Raw genomic sequence first — 17552 nt, forward strand, 5'->3', positions numbered from 1 at the left:
AAAGGGAGTAATCCTTAGTTCTATATGTGGACGCCTTTTCGAGATATCGCCATAAAGGTGGACCAAGGGTGACTCTAGAATGTTTGTACGATATGGGTATCAAACGAAAGGTGTTACTGAGCATTTTAAGAGGGAGTGGGCATTAGGTCTATAGGTGGACGCCTTTTCGAGATATCGCCATAAAGGTGGACCAAGGGTGACTCTAGAATGTTTGTACGATATGGGTATCAAACGAAAGGTGTGACTGAGCATTTTAAGAGGGAGTGGGCATTAGGTCTATAGGTGGACGCCTTTTCGAGATATCGCCATTAGGGTGGGCCAGGGGGACTCTAGAATGTTTGTACGATATGGGTATCAAACGAAATGTGTTACTGAGCATTTTAAGAGGGAGTGGGCATTAGCTCTATAGGTGGCCTTTTCGAGACATCGCCAATAGGGTGGGCCAGGGGTGACTCTAGAATGTTTGTACGATATGGGTATCAAACGAAAGGTGTTACTGAGCATTTTAAGAGGGAGTGGACATTAGGTCTATAGGTGGACGCCTTTTCGAGATATCGCCATTAGGGTGGGCCAGAGGTGACTCTAGAATGTTTGTACGATATGGGTATCAAACGAAAGGTGTTACTGAGCATTTTAAGAGGGAGTGGGCATTAGGTCTATAGGTGGACGCCTTTTCGAGATATCGCCATTAGGGTGGGCCAGGGGTGACTCTAGAATGTGTTTGTACGATATGGATATCAAATTAAAGGTATTAATAAGGGTTTTAAAAGCGAGTGGCCCTTAGATGTATATGTGAAGGTGTTCTCGCGATATCGACCAAAATGTGGACCAGGTGATCCAGAAAATCATCTGTCGGGTACTGCTAATTTATTTATATATGCAATACCACTAACAGTATTCCTGCCAAGATTCCAAGGGCTGTTGATTTTGCCTTGTAGAACTTTTTCATTTTCTTCTACTTAATATGGTAGGTGTCACACCCATTTTACAAAATTTTTTCCAAAGTTATATTTTGCGTCAATAAACCAATCCAGTTACCATGTTTCATCCCTTTTTTCGTATTTGGTATAGAATTATGGCATTTTTTTCATTTTTCGTAATTTTCGATATCGATAAAGTGGGCGTGGTTATGGTCGGATTTCGGCTATTTTTTATACCGAGATAAAGTGAGTTCAGATAAGTAGGTGGGCTAAGTTTAGTAAAGATATATCGGTTTTTGCTCAAGTTATTGTGTTAACAGCCGAGCGGAAGGACAGACGGTGGACTGTGTATAAAAACTGGGCGTGGCTTCCACCGATTTCGGCCATTTTCACAGAGAACAGTTACCGTCATAGAATCTATGTACCTACCAAATTTGAGAAGGATTGGTATATTTGTGTTCGACTTATGGCATTAAAAGTATTCTAGACAAACTAAATGAAAATGGGCGGAGCCACGCCCATTTTGAAATTTTCTTTTATTTTTGTATTTTGTTGCATCATATCATTACAGGAGTTGAATTTTCACTTAATTTACTTATATACAGTAAAGATATTAAATTTTTTGTTAAAATTTGAATTAAAAAATTTTTTTTTTTAAAAAGTGGGCGTGTTCTTACCATTGTTACCATGTTTCATCCCTTTTTTCGTATTTGGTATAGAATTATGGCATTTTTTTCATTTTTCGTAATTTTCGATATCGATAAAGTGGGCGTGGTTATGGTCGGATTTCGGCTATTTTTTATACCGAGATAAAGTGAGTTCAGATAAGTAGGTGGGCTAAGTTTAGTAAAGATATATCGGTTTTTGCTCAAGTTATTGTGTTAACAGCCGAGCGGAAGGACAGACGGTGGACTGTGTATAAAAACTGGGCGTGGCTTCCACCGATTTCGGCCATTTTCACAGAGAACAGTTACCGTCATAGAATCTATGTACCTACCAAATTTGAGAAGGATTGGTATATTTGTGTTCGACTTATGGCATTAAAAGTATTCTAGACAAACTAAATGAAAATGGGCGGAGCCACGCCCATTTTGAAATTTTCTTTTATTTTTGTATTTTGTTGCATCATATCATTACAGGAGTTGAATTTTCACTTAATTTACTTATATACAGTAAAGATATTAAATTTTTTGTTAAAATTTGAATTAAAAAATTTTTTTTTTTAAAAAGTGGGCGTGTTCTTCATCCAATTTTGCTAATTTTTATTTAGCACATATATAGTAATAGTAGCAGCGTTCCTGCCAAATTTCATCATGATATCTTCAACGACTGCCAAATTACAGCTTGCTAAACTTTTAAATTACCTTCTTGTAAAAGTGGGCGGTGCCACGCCCATTGTCCAAAATCTTACTAATTTTCTATTCTGCGTCATAACGTCAACCCATCTGCCAAGTTTCATCGCTTTAATTGCCTTTGGCAATGAATTATCACATTTTTTCGGTTTTTCGAAATTTTCGATATCGAAAAAGTGGGCGTGGTTATAGTCCGATATCGTTCATTTTAAATAGCGATCTGAGATGAGTGCCCAGGAATCTACATACCAAATTTCATCAAGATAGCTCAAAATTTACTCAAGTTATCGTGTTAACGGACGGACGGACGGACGGACGGACATGGCTCAATCAAATTTTTTTTCGATCCTGATTATTTTGATATATGGAAGTCTATATCTATCTCGATTCCTTTATATATGTACAACCAACCGTTATCCAATCAAACTTAATATACTCTGTGAGCTCTGCTCAACTAAGTATAAAGATGGAATCGACAAATAGTCGATTCTACTCCAATCGATACTCGCAATAAGGGGGATTATGATGATAAAACCACCAAAGCCCGCCCAACCAACACGACGGGCGCTCCCGCATGAAGCACGGATTTTATTTTGTTTTTGCCGTGTCGTGGGTAGGCGGGGATTTGTTGAGCGTCGAGATTTAAAACTGCCTAGGTACAGAGTAAAAATCCTCAGCTGAGTATTATACATACATAAATAAATAGTTGGAAGTTATACATATAATACATTATTACATAAGTGAACATTTGTGTTACATAATTTTTTGTTTTTTTCATATTTACATCCAAAAGTGAATCCGTTGTATCGAATGAGTTCGATATACATATACTACTAAAATTATGACATAAACACCGAAAAGGTTTATTTAATTCGAAATTGGTTCTACACTGCCTTAAAAGAAGAGGTTTGTAATGTCTTGGTGCTCGTGAAAGGACTTCGAAGCTTACTTCGTGCAAAAGGAAAAGGCTTTCAATCAATCCATTTATACGCTTCGCCATATAAACTACGCCTAGCATTTCTTGGCGACTTGCAGGAGTTGGGAGATTTATAAGCTTCGACCGACCAGTATAAGGGGGAATGTTATAAAAAAGAGTCCCACTCTAAACTCCTTAATGCAAAAAGTAAAAATTGATTTTGTATAGGCTCTAGCCTGTCTTCATAAACTAGATATCGCGGCGTCTAAACTAAAGAGCCATATTCTAATATCAGTCTATCTGATTTAGTAAAAAGAGCTTTTGTTACATAAGGGTCACTAAATTCTAACGTTTAAAGAATGTTGATATACTTCTAGCTTCATTTACCTTGGCATTAACATGAAGATTAAAGCTTAGTTTTTATTCGATTGTGACACCCAAGTAAACAAAATCATTTTCAAGTTCGAAAATAGTGTTGTTAATAATGTAAGTAGCTGGTTGTAAATTGCTTCGAGAAAGACACATGTTTTTACATTTCTTAAGGAGTTTAAGGCCATTTGAAGAAAGAAGCATTCAACGATCGAAGAGTGTGACATAAAGAGTTCAAAATCATCGACGTAGATCAAGATTTTCACATATTTTATTTTTGTAGAAATGTCGTTAACGAATAGCAAGAAGATATGACTGCCCTGTGTAAAACCAGAGGATAATTTATTAACATATTGTTACGAAATTAGTGCAAGTTCGCTTTTTTGCAACCTTCTACTAACGTCCGAATCACTAAACTGCTGAATAAATAACTACTATTCAATAATGCAAAATGGCCTTTATTCAAGTATTTCACAATAACACTACTACTTCTCGACAGATAGCGCGCTTAAATCAAACTCATTACTGATTCTCAGCTTTACCTCCTTTTATACTCTGTGATTTCTCGTTCGCATACTTCTAGGCGTTTCTATTTCTAGAATTTACTTCCCGTTTACAAGCTATAAATTTCTTAGCTATAACTACAGATGCACGGTTTTATAGCTTCTCGCAAAGCCCATGCGGGTGTATATGTGAGTGATACTTGCACAAATGATTGCATACTTTGGTCCAACATCCAGCAATGTTTTGGATATTACACTGAGCTCCGAACGTAGGGTTGCCAGATTTCTTTTGGAGAAATTCAGTACATTCGCATATTTCAGCTCTAAAAAATCAGGACAATACAGTACACTTTTGTTAAAAACAAAATATCTATAATTCACAGCGAGTTCTATTAAGCATACATTAAAAAAGAAAATATACATTAATTTTTACATATTTAGGTACATACTATTCATGTACGGCGTCCTTGTACGCTCATACTTATTGAGAGATCAATAAGTTCCATTATATTCACGTATGAATATCCACATAGTGATTGATTCATACATTGTAACATTTACAGCATATATTTATGTATAATAACATTAAATTATTTTCTACATATTCGGAAATGCTTTTTTCCTAATACTTGTTTGATTTTTGTGCCATTTTGATTAGTTGTTGGCCGTCATTATTTTTTAAAAATTTAATAATCTCGCAATTCATTTTAAAATTTACTTTTATTTGAAGTTCACTTTCAATTGATTTAACTAAAAGGCGATTTCTTTCTTTACTCCACGCTGCAAACATTAAACTAAAAATTTGCTTAACAGCTGCGTTGGAATGTGGAATTGAGAAAATAACGTTACAAATTTTGTCAAACTGGGGGAAAAGAGCCGCTATTGAAAAATGGCATCCATTTATTTTCAAAACTTGAACTATTTGCTTCGTTTGTAAGACAATTTTTTAAGGCAACAAATTCATCAAACAGCATATTTAGATCGATGTCTCTAATATAAAAATCATTAATTATTTCCCTGAATTGAGAGAAATTCATTTCGTTCCCTAAACGAAATACTTTCAATTTATTATCATTTTACTGGAATTTTTTTTTCCAAATAACTTTTTTTTTCCAATGTGCTTGCTTTTTGCAAAGCACTTCGCGTATTTCAAAGCGTTTGCAACTCTGTTTACTTTATTTAGTATTTATGTGTATGATAACGAAGTGGAATAGAACATTTGTAAACCAGAACAGGGCGACTCTGATCATGAAAATCAAAAATTTTTTTAATCATGTGAAATAACTTCAGAAGTTTTGCGATTAAATGTGTCGAGATAGAAAAATCAGTACAAATCAGGACAGAATTGTAAAAAATCAGAACATTTGCGTACTGAATTGGGAATTGTGAAAATTCAGGACAGCGAGTGAAAATTCAGTACTGTCCTGCCTAAATCAGTACGTCTGGCAACCGTATCCGAACGTATCAAGGTATGATTGGATGGTTCTTAATAGACCATTATTCTCCGACCATGCGTATATCAGCTTCAGCACCCCCCTAAAGAGGGTAGAGAATGGAGGAACCTTTAGAAACCCTAGGTCAAGAAACTGGACTAAATTCCAGAAACAGGAAGAAACGAAACTGGGACAACCCAAAGAGGTTGCCAATGTGGAAGAACTGGAGGAGTCTAATGAATTCCTAACAAGGACGCTCATGACTGCGTATAACACAGCTTGCCCTCTAAGAAGATTCAGAAGAAAAGCAAAGCCGCCATGGTGGAGCAATGAGCTGAGTCTTCTAAGAAGACAGTTAAAAGAAATGTTTAAGCTAGCAAAGACCGCGGAAAGCGAAGCGTGTCGGGACGAGTATAGGGATCTACTGAGGATCTACAAGAGTGAAATTTCCAGGCAGAAGAGAATCTCATGGAAAAGTTTATGTACGGACATAGAGTGCTCCAGCGAAACAGCACGGTTAGGAAAAGTTCTAGCAAGGGGAAATCTAGTCCAGGGACTAATAAAGAAAGAGAACGGGGAATGGTCACTTAATAGTGAGGAATCCCTTGAGGTGTTTCTCGATACACATTTCCCATCGGGAAATGGTTTAGAAGAGCCAGCAGACATCACTCACACTTCGATCACGGAGCGGGTAGTGCCGGGCTTGGTGACCGATACCAAGATCGAATGGGCAGTGAAAACGTTTTCTAAGTTTAAATCGCCGGGTCCAGATGGTATATTCCCGACCATGCTACAAGTTTCAAGTATGGCGGTCGTGGAATGGCTTAAAATAATATTCGATGGGTGTATAAGGCTGAACCATGTACCGCACTCTTGGAGAACTGCTCGTGTAGCTTTCCTACCAAAGGCGGAAAAGATCGATCACATGTATCCCAAAGATTATAGACCCATTAGCTTAACATCATTTGTGCTCAAAACCTTTGAGAGGCTGATAGATGTGTACATAAAGTCCAACGTGGATGAAAAGCTGCTCTCCACAACACAACATGCGTACACCAAAGGCAAGTCGGTAGACACCGCATTGCATAGGGTGGTAATAAGCGTAGAGAAAGCCCTGGAATATAAGGAATATGCTCTAGGAGTCTTCTTAGACATTGCGGTGTCTTTCAATAATGTCTCTAAATGGGCGATTATGGATGGTCTTAATTACATTAAAGTACACCAAAATGGATCGGCTGCATGTTAAATTGCAGGAAGATTACATCACAATGGGGATTGTACGAGGGCACGAACACAGTGGACAGGGGAACGCCGTAGGGAGGTATGCTATCACCTCTGCTGTGGACGCTGGTCATCAACCAACTGCTCAGGCGATTTGATGAGGGACCCGTACAACTTACGGCTTACGCGGATGACGTTGCAATTGTCATAAGTGGAAAGTGCCTTCCAACGATTAGCTCTTTGATGGATCTGGCGCTTGGGGATATTCATACCTGGGCATCAAATGTCGGATAGAAAGTCAACGCGGATAAGACGGATATGGTCTTGTTTACAAAGAGGTATAAGGTCCCAAATTGGATCAGGCCTAAGTTAGGAGGAGTAACCCTACAGGAGAAACCTTGCACAAAGTATCTAGGAATCATCCTAGACAGTAAGCTGTCATGGAAGCTCAACGTGGAGGAGAGGGTGAAGAAGGCTTCAACGGCACTTTATGCATGTAAAAGAATGCTGGGGTGTACGTAGGGCTTATCGCCCTCTCCTTCTCATTGGGTTTTTACAGCGATTGTAAGCCCTATCCTATACTATGAAGTTCTTGTTTGGTGGAAAGCCACACAAAAAGCAAACTACCTCAAAAAATTAGAGGGGGTATGCAGACTATCAATGCTTAGCATTACGAGAGCACTGAAAACAACCCCGACAGCTGCACTGTATGCCATTCTGCACATTCCACCTGTAGACCTGGTAGCAAAGAACATAGCTTTAACAACTGCAACCAGGCTTGGTGCCTCGGGGCAGCTTGAGCGCCGACCATACGGCCATAGTAGCATAGCGTCATCAATCACAAGACGAACAGACTACCTGATTCCATATCTGCGCTTCGAGGGCGATCTTAAGGCCACAAAGAGGTGGAAGGTTGACGCAAGGGTGCTCAAATGACAGACGAGGCGATACATGTGTACACAGATGGTTCCAAGGTAGTGGAAGGAGTGGGGTCTGCGGTATACTTTCCTGATCCGAAAATAAACAGATCCTACAGGCTGCCGGATTACTGTAGCGTTTTCCAAGAGGAAATAGTAGCCGTAACCAAAAGAGTAGAAACCCTGGAAGAAAATATCCCAAGCTGCAATCGTGTTAACTTTTATATTGACAGTCAAGCAGCAACTAAGGCAATAATCTCGCATACCACAGCATCTAAATGCATGTTAGAGTGTAAGCAGTCCCTGGAGAGAACCGGGACAGGGAGAAATATACATCTATATTGGGTCCCAGGGCATATGGGAATAGATGGGAATGAAAAAGCGGATGAACTAGCTAAAAAGGGCGCATCCCTTGAAGCTTGCGCTGTGGACGTCGCAATTAGACTGGGCGAAATTAAGCGAATGCGAGAGGTGTACATGATCGACCAAGCAGGAAAAGCGTGGATGCAAGCGCGGGGCTGTAAAGTGTCGAAGATTATGTGCAGGTTTTGCAACATTAGACTAACAAAGTTGCTTCTTTCATTAAAAAGAGAGGACTGTAGGATCATGACGGGTATTCTGACTGGATACTGCCTTCTGGCGTCACATGTCTTTAAATTAGGTTTGGTCAGTGATAGCAGATGTAGGAAGTGCGGGCGGGAGGAGGAAACGATCGAGCACATTCTGTGCTCTTGCCCTGCGCTTGCAGGCTAAGACTCCAGCTATTAGGAGTGAGACAGCTGTCAGATCTAGAAGCAGCATGCGGCTTAAATCCTAGGAAGCTTTTGGTATTTGCCAAGAGGACGGAGTTATTTTATAACATAGGTCCTGGTTTTTGAAAGGGGTTTTCAGTTTGGTCGTTAAAACAAACTTCTGGTAACACTACGGACTTATTCAGTCTAAGTGAGGTCCTCATGCACCGGCCAGTTCAACCTAACCTAACCTTCGGGAGTATCTCAGATATATGCATGTGTTTGTGCGTCTCTCTACGCTGCGTGTACGTACATATGTGTAGACATAATGATTGATTCGTTTATGTAGATACAAGTGACTGCTTGCTTTATTGTTGTGGCTTCATTTACTTAGCATTAGACTAGTGATGTGAGTATCACTTAGTGTCACTAATATTCGTCACAATATAAAGATCCATCGTGTATGATTCGGTTGAAAGTCAAGCATGCCGAGTTTATGGATAAGCAAGGAGTGAGGAACTTTGCCGAACGCGCTGTACTAAAATCGGTGTGAAGATTTTCCCTGAATCCTCTAAAGCCGCGAGTTTTAGTAATGGTTGACCTGGCTTTACGAAATCCGTGCTGAGGGCTTGCAATTAAAGTAGAAATAGAAAACGTAGGCTGGTTGGTAACTATAGCTTCAAATAACTTTAGGACAGCGGACAGCTGTGCTATACAAAACTCTATAACAGACTTACTCCCACTTTTATGAAGCCACATAAAAAAAGATTATTCCATGCCGACGGAAAAATGGCAAACTTTAATGGGAGATTGAACAAATCAGTTAAAAGGTTTATAAATATTGTTCCGATTCTTAAGAAATTATTGTTAAATGATTATTCTGCACCTTCTGTTATCGTTCGAATTGCTGTACTGTCGAATAAATAACTCAAATATTCAGTATAGTAAAATGTTCTTCATTTACAACATTACTATTATAGAAGTACTACACAATTAAATAGCTCGCGTAATTCACTTATAGCGTGTTGAAATCAAACTGATTGACCATCACTTGAACAGCACCGCTTTTATACTCTCATTTGCATAGTTCTCTGTACCTTTTAGTTGCTTATTTATTTCTCGTTTCTGCATCTCATTGTTCATATTGTCTTTTGCCTTCTATGTGTATGTGAGTATAAACCTCAGTAGTATATGCTCTTTGTTACTGTATACATCTCTGCATCTCATATTCACTGTTGCCTTCTATGTACATATATTAGTTTGTGCCACAAAATAACGATATTTTTTTCGCTCTCACCCGAAACAATCAGAGATTGTGTCCAAACAAAAATTCTTTTAGAAGCGGAGCTCTTAAATTGAATTTAAATATAAATACCGTAGGGGTTTCAACATTAGTTTGTCAGCACTAAATTCGGAATAGAAAAATTTATCGAGCTAAATTTTCATCGCCTATATTTAAGTTTATACAGATAAGACTCATACAAATTTCACTTTTTGAGCCTGTAGCATTGCTGTTTGTAATGATACATATAATTTTTATACGACTTTTATGTAAGCCGCCAGACAAACTTCAAAAAGGCGTTTCAACTTGTTTTTCTATCTGCAATAGTGTAGTTGAAAAATGCAAAACCGTGAAATTTTAAAAATTTTCAGTTTCAAAGATATGTAGAAACTTTAATATCTATAAATTTTTTTGTTCAGAGTTTAATGCTGAACATGATCCATGCATTCATTTCATCAAAAAAATGTCTTTCATGACAAAATAATGTTAAAAACCCTATAATAACATGGAATTATTTATATGGCAAAAATTAAGGTGGCGTGGAAGACCTCTTAAATTAAAAAGTTTGGAACTTTTCCAGGTGATAGATATATCATTTACCCACGTGTGATTTAATAAAGCAAAATGTCGTTTGATAACACAAAACAAATCGTCCTACCTTCCTTCAACGTAAGACCAACTTTTTTGACCCCACTATCCAAACCAGAAGGTAACACTTACGGCGCATTTGTTAGCGTGTAAATTTCACCAGTAAAAACCAGTAATTGGACGCTGTTATAATAGATTGCGGTGTGAATCTGCTGCTAAAATTACTTTCCAGTATCGGTTATAAAAATCTAGTATTGGGACTCGCCTCGTTTGATTTTTAGTCCTAATGATATAGCTTAGTCCATTTAGTGTCTTTTGACAAAGGTCAGGTAGGGCTATCCAACTTTTTTAACAACATTTAACACCTGTAAACTAGTTTAAAAATAATTTTAACAACTCTGCTATTATCTAACTTTTGTCAACCCCAAACTCGACAAAATTAAGCCAGCAGCTACGGTTGTCGATTTGACAATTTGTCGTGGTCTTTGTTGATGTAGTTAAGCTTTCCAGAAAAATGGTAAAATTTATTTACTGACATACGCCCGGTTTTTCAGTGCGAGTTTAAAAAATAGTTTATAAAGTTAAGGGTCAATTATACTTACATAGCATAGCAGGGCACAGCAACATTGCTCTCACAAACAATCACCCCTATTCTGCATTTCGATTACGTTCCCGTTCTACGCTCCGCTTAAATCGAAGTTGGGTATTCTGCTGCATTACGACAGAATCGTAACGAGAAAAGGAAGAGCAAATGATTTTTCGAAATCAGCTGTTTGTGAGAAATTGATGAAATTAGAACACAACAAAATAAAGAAATATTTGTGAAAAATGTATAAATTAGTGAATATTTCGCTATTTAACATTTATTGAACATAAATAAATTATGGAAACAATAGTTGTTGCAGTTTTAATTGAAGAGGAGGACAATGCGTCCCACAATGTAGACGTGAGAGTGGAAAGACGGAGATTGAGGGTCATCAGTGATCCATTCAGGATGAGCGATGAATTTTAAGTTGGTGCTGAAAGTGATAAACCTTCATATATGTCATATATTTTTAGATTCAAGAAAAACTTTAGATTGAATAAAGACGCATTTAAGTATGTCTTCGATATATTTGATTCAGAAGTTCCGAGAAATGCTTTGACTTCCTTAACAGCAATTAACCGCGTAATGGCTGCTTAGAGGTTTTTGCTGAAGGCAGCTACCAGCATGGTGTTGGTACAGATTCAAATGTGGCGATGGGTCATTCAACCGTTTCCAAGTCACTATCCTATTTTCTGGGTGTAATAGAGCGACGGCTTTGTCCAGAGTGGATAAAATTTCACAACAGTGAGGAGGAAAACTGCAAGCAAAGCAAGAGTTTTATACTAAGGCTGCCTTTCCAGGTGTAGTAATGTGCATAGATGGAAAACATATTCAAATAACGAAGCCACATCAAGAAGATTTCGTGTACTATAACAGAAATGGATTTTATAGCATCAATGCTATGGTGGTAAGGATATTTGAATGATGTTGAAAACTAAATAGAACTAATTATTAAACATTTATTTTTCCAGGTTTGCGATCATAAAATGCGAATAAGAAGCATTGATGGTTGATATCCTGGTAGCAATCACGACTCGCATGTATGGAGATTAAGAAATCTTAATAATTATGTGGAACGAAGATATGAAGAAGGTGAAAGAAACACCTGGCTATTAGGTATTTACTTATACACCGTTTGAAAATAACTTAATCTTAATAATATTATTCTCTACAAGGGATGCTGGGTATCCGTTGCAGCCGTGGCTAATGACTCCGTATAGGTCAGTTCATGAGGGTAGTTCGCGAAGCAATTTTAATACGCGACACTCGAAAACTAGGAATATTGTGGAGCGCACTATTGGAGTGTTGAAAAACCGTTCCCGATGCTTGTTGGGTGCCCGAAAATTACATTACTCACCACTTAAAGTCAGTAAAATTATAAATGTAGCTTGCGCTCTGCACAATATATGTATACACTACAGTGGGAGATTTAACAAATGTTGACTTTCAAACAGTTCAGGATGAGGAGGAGGAGGAAGAAGAACATAGCGGTGATAATAATTATACTGCTGCAGCCAATCGCATTCGCAACAACATACTCACTTTATTGTAAAAACATATAATATTTCAATAAATAAGAAGTCGAATTATTTTATATTTGTAAAAGTTTGTAAATTTTAATAAAAAATAATTCTTTTAATTCAATATAATTCATACTCTCTACTTTTTAAAAATATATATTTGTACATTAATATAAATTGCTTCAATGCATTTGACAGTATTTTACTTAAATTTAAAAAATAATTTATATAGTCTAGTTGAAGGGTCGACTGAATTGAAGAGGAGGACAATGCGTCCCACAATGTAGACGTGAGAGTGGAAAGACGGAGATTGAGGGTCATCAGTGATCCATTCAGGATGAGCGATGAATTTTAAGTTGGTGCTGAAAGTGATAAACCTTCATATATGTCATATATTTTTAGATTCAAGAAAAACTTTAGATTGAATAAAGACGCATTTAAGTATGTCTTCGATATATTTGATTCAGAAGTTCCGAGAAATACTTTGACTTCCTTAACAGCAATTAACCGCGTAATGGCTGCTTAGAGGTTTTTGCTGAAGGCAGCTACCAGCATGGTGTTGGTACAGATTCAAATGTGGCGATGGGTCATTCAACCGTTTCCAAGTCACTATCCTATTTTCTGGGTGTAATAGAGCGACGGCTTTGTCCAGAGTGGATAAAATTTCACAACAGTGAGGAGGAAAACTGCAAGCAAAGCAAGAGTTTTATACTAAGGCTGCCTTTCCAGGTGTAGTAATGTGCATAGATGGAAAACATATTCAAATAACGAAGCCACATCAAGAAGATTTCGTGTACTATAACAGAAATGGATTTTATAGCATCAATGCTATGGTGGTAAGGATATTTGAATGATGTTGAAAACTAAATAGAACTAATTATTAAACATTTATTTTTCCAGGTTTGCGATCATAAAATGCGAATAAGAAGCATTGATGGTTGATATCCTGGTAGCAATCACGACTCGCATGTATGGAGATTAAGAAATCTTAATAATTATGTGGAACGAAGATATGAAGAAGGTGAAAGAAACACCTGGCTATTAGGTATTTACTTATACACCGTTTGAAAATAACTTAATCTTAATAATATTATTCTCTACAAGGGATGCTGGGTATCCGTTGCAGCCGTGGCTAATGACTCCGTATAGGTCAGTTCATGAGGGTAGTTCGCGAAGCAATTTTAATACGCGACACTCGAAAACTAGGAATATTGTGGAGCGCACTATTGGAGTGTTGAAAAACCGTTCCCGATGCTTGTTGGGTGCCCGAAAATTACATTACTCACCACTTAAAGTCAGTAAAATTATAAATGTAGCTTGCGCTCTGCACAATATATGTATACACTACAGTGGGAGATTTAACAAATGTTGACTTTCAAACAGTTCAGGATGAGGAGGAGGAGGAAGAAGAACATAGCGGTGATAATAATTATACTGCTGCAGCCAATCGCATTCGCAACAACATACTCACTTCATTGTAAAAACATATAATATTTCAATAAATAAGAAGTCGAATTATTTTATATTTGTAAAAGTTTGTAAATTTTAATAAAAAATAATTCTTTTAATTCAATATAATTCATACTCTCTACTTTTTAAAAATATATATTTGTACATTAATATAAATTGCTTCAATGCATTTGACAGTATTTTACTTAAATTTAAAAAATAATTTATATAATATTTTATTCCAATATATTTCAATTAAAAATTTTTCTTTATATTTTTTTCATTAAAATAAATTGCATTCAATGCATTTGGCAGTATTTTACTTTTTTCTTTATACTTTACTTAAATATAATTTAATTGTATTCAGTTCACTTCACAGCATAATCATATGTAAACGAAATATAAATTTCAGGTAATCAAGTTACATTGTATTTGATTTATAGTTGCGATCCAACTTTAGCATCTGCAACTTTATTTCCACCTTTTGCTTCAAAAGTTCTTCTTTGATTCTATTGTGGCGTTTTTCTTCTTCATATTGCCTTACTACAGTGTCCGCCACAACTTCTAATGACCGATTCATTCGACGTAAATACGTTACCATTTCTGCACTTTTTTTATTCACAACTTCATAATGCGCTTTTGAATCGGCATACAAATTTTTTTGGAGTTCAATTTGTTCCGTCAGGAAGGACGAAGCACTCTCCCTTTCGTTTCCTCTTGCCCGGGGCTGGCTGGTAACTCTGCTAGTGGAAGGCATGTCGAGTACATCACCACAACTCGCTGAAATCTCCATATCAGAGGTGTGGTCGTTTTGTACCTCCACACTGTCACCAAAATCCTGCGCACCTCTAATACCATTTGTGCAAGTTTCCAACCCCGTCAAGCCTATAACCGTCTCTTCAAGTGGTGTTATGTGTTGTATTCTGCCTGGGCCTCCACCGGTGCCCATTCTTTCTATTCTCTTTCTAGACAGCTTACGTTTTATGTAGCACTTCCAGTCTGTCCAAACCTGTAACCAAACGTTAGATTAAACAATTACTTTTAAGTAATACTTTACTTTTCTCCATGTATTGCCATCTTTTGATGGTGGACCAAGTGCATTTAAAGCGCGTGCAACTTCCTCCAAAAATGCCTGCACTTCTTCCTTCGGCCGCCTGGTTAATCCCTGTGCGATATCCCGCTTTGTTGTCATCAAATAAGCCAACGTCTCATACTGCAATTGTGTTGTTGTTTTTGACCTGTAGCCCGTTTCTGTATCCTTGCGATACGAATTGTATCGCAAAAAGCAACCCTGATGCATTGTTATCGCAAGGTAGTGTTTCTGTATGAGTGTTGAATATGTATTTTCGTTATTTCTTGCGATATTCATATCACTAGCTCCGAAGGTGGTGATAGCATACATTTTCTTTAATTTGAATTTTTTGTGTGCTAAGCAGCTTTTCATTTTTTCATTCTTGAGTTTGTCAATTTTAGCATTTAAAAAAGCTGAAACAGCAAAAATATTTCACGGTTAACGTGTGAATACTTAATAGAGAGCAGAAATTTGTTTTTTGGGCGAGACTGAGCAGAAAAGCGAGGAATTGTCTCTGAAGAAGTGTGAATTTGGAGGAAGAAATATTGATCAATTTATTATATACATCTAAGAACTGTCCATACATATATCAGCAATGGAGTTGGATGCCAATTCTAATTCAAGCTAATTGAATATCTAATTGCATTAGCAAGTCCATTAGATTTCTAATTGTAAAGGTAAACCAATTTTTTTTGCTAATGGCAACTAATTGCAATTAGATTTACCATTAGAATAAAAATTTCAATTATCTAATGGGAATTAGGTGAACCTTTCTAATTGTTTAAACCAATTGCTAATTCTAATTGGAATTTAACAGGTATGCACGAAACCCTCAACCCTACTAGACAGCTGACAATCAGATGATTGATCATCTGTCAGGAAGTGCTGTAGGAAAGTCACATCAGGGCGCAGTACGAATATCCCATCAGGTTTGCTCTAGCAGTATGATAAACCTGATGGGTTTGGCTGTATACGTGTGACTTCAGACATGATGTAAACATTTGTCATGGCGGAGGCATCATGCCGGATGTAAACATTTTTCAGAGCGGAGGCATCATGCCGGATGTAAACATTCGTCAGAGCGGATGCATCATGCCGGATGTAAACAATTGTCAGGGCGGAGGCATCATGCCTGATGTAAACATTAGTCAGGGCGGAACCATCAAACATGATGTAAACATTAGTCAGGGCGGATCCATCAAACCGGATGTGCAAATCAATCACAGAGGATGCATCATAATAAATAAAACATACATAGATGTATATAAAAATTCGTTTATTATTCAACATATGTGCACTTTTATATAGTACTTATGATAAAAGACTATAAAAAGATCTCAAAACGTCCAATTAATTATATATATCACATTATTTATTCTCACTTAGTTTTACTTATTTACTTGTATATCTGATTACTTTTTTAATGTTTTCATTGTTCATTAAAATTTCGTTTCTTGAAATAAAGTATATTTACATTATTTATTCTAACTTTACCTATTTACGTATATATCACATTGCTTTTCTTTATGTATTCATTAAAATTTAATTCTTTAAAAAGCTAATAATTTTTTGTCTTTTCATTCTCAGGTACTTATGATAAAAAACTATAAAAGATATATATATTGCATTATTTATTATAACTTTTACTTATTTAAATGTGTATATCATTACTTTTTTTATGGATTCAGTATTCATAAAAATGTAATTTCTTTAAAAAAAAAAACATAAATTGCATTTTTATATCAGATTGCTTTTCTTTATGTGTTCATTATTAATTAAAATTTCATTTCTTTAAATTTTGTTCACAACATGTTTTGTCAAAAAGGCTTTTATTTATTTGTTAGTTGTCCTTTTTGTCTCAGGTAGTTATGATAAAAGCTATATAAAAAATTCAATTAAACATTGGGACTAAATTAAAAAATATTTCGAAAACTTAAAAAACTTCATTTAAATATCACATTATTCTAACTTAAAAAAAGTAACTGAATAACTTAAAAATATTACGAAAACTTAAAAACTTCGTTTGTATATTACATTAGCCTAACTTAAAAACAGTAAATAATTAACTTAAATATATTCCGCAAACTAAAAAAATTCAAAAACATATAAAAAACCGAAAATTCAAAAGCTACAACTTAAATGAAAAAGAAAAGAGGAAACAATTCATTGCGCTGGTGGGCTTGCCTGTGCAGTAACTAATTTTTGCTTTTTGCCGAATTTCCTTTGTGCCATCCTGTGGTGGCTGAGTTCAACCGCCTTTCTCATTCCTTTTTCATACGATGCATGTCCTTGGTGTATGAATACATCTAAACACGTACCCTAAATCAATATAGGAATACAAGTTATAATACGTCTCTCTTTATAACATCTTACCGCGAAGAAATGTCTCGAAAAAGGAAAGCTTTTGGAGACTTTTCTTTCCAGCTGCTCCCGCCCAGTTGTACTCTTCCATCAACGTGTCACTAAAAATGTCTTTTACTACTCGGGGTATGTCCTCTGAAATGCCCTTAATTTTGATCATATGAGCCTTCTAAAGTATGAAAGCGAAATTAAATTATGGTAAAAGATAACTTTTTGGGTAAAATTACCATTGCTACAGAATGCTCCTCTACCTTCAATCTTTCTTCCACCCTTAGAACCTCTAATACATTCTGGAGAGGCAATGCGCTGGCAACTTCATCCATGTACTTGTC

General features: G+C 36.4%; 1 protein-coding gene and 1 long non-coding RNA gene across 2 annotated transcripts in view; one reads left to right on the top strand and one right to left on the bottom strand.

The window, feature by feature from the left end:
* The first annotated feature begins 2666 nt into the window (after positions 1–2666).
* Positions 2667–12467, top strand: LOC137240026 (uncharacterized). Its single transcript, XR_010949581.1, has 3 exons — positions 2667–11725; positions 11790–11934; positions 11994–12467. It is a non-coding gene; the product is annotated as an uncharacterized lncRNA (long non-coding RNA).
* Positions 12468–13866: 1399 nt separating this feature from the next.
* LOC137240025 (uncharacterized) overlaps positions 13867–17552 on the bottom strand; it is a 101801-nt gene continuing 98115 nt past the window's right edge. The window contains exons 2-3 of the mRNA XM_067765906.1: positions 14845–15272; positions 13867–14796 (exon numbers count right to left, since the gene is read on the bottom strand). Of these exons, the coding sequence (XP_067622007.1) occupies positions 14209–14796; positions 14845–15231 (975 nt within the window). The 5' untranslated portion in view covers positions 15232–15272 and the 3' untranslated portion in view covers positions 13867–14208. The remainder of the gene's footprint in view (positions 14797–14844; positions 15273–17552) is intronic.

This window comes from Eurosta solidaginis, chromosome 2 (genome assembly GCF_040869045.1).
Source record: "Eurosta solidaginis isolate ZX-2024a chromosome 2, ASM4086904v1, whole genome shotgun sequence".
Lineage (NCBI taxonomy): Eukaryota > Metazoa > Arthropoda > Insecta > Diptera > Tephritidae > Eurosta > Eurosta solidaginis.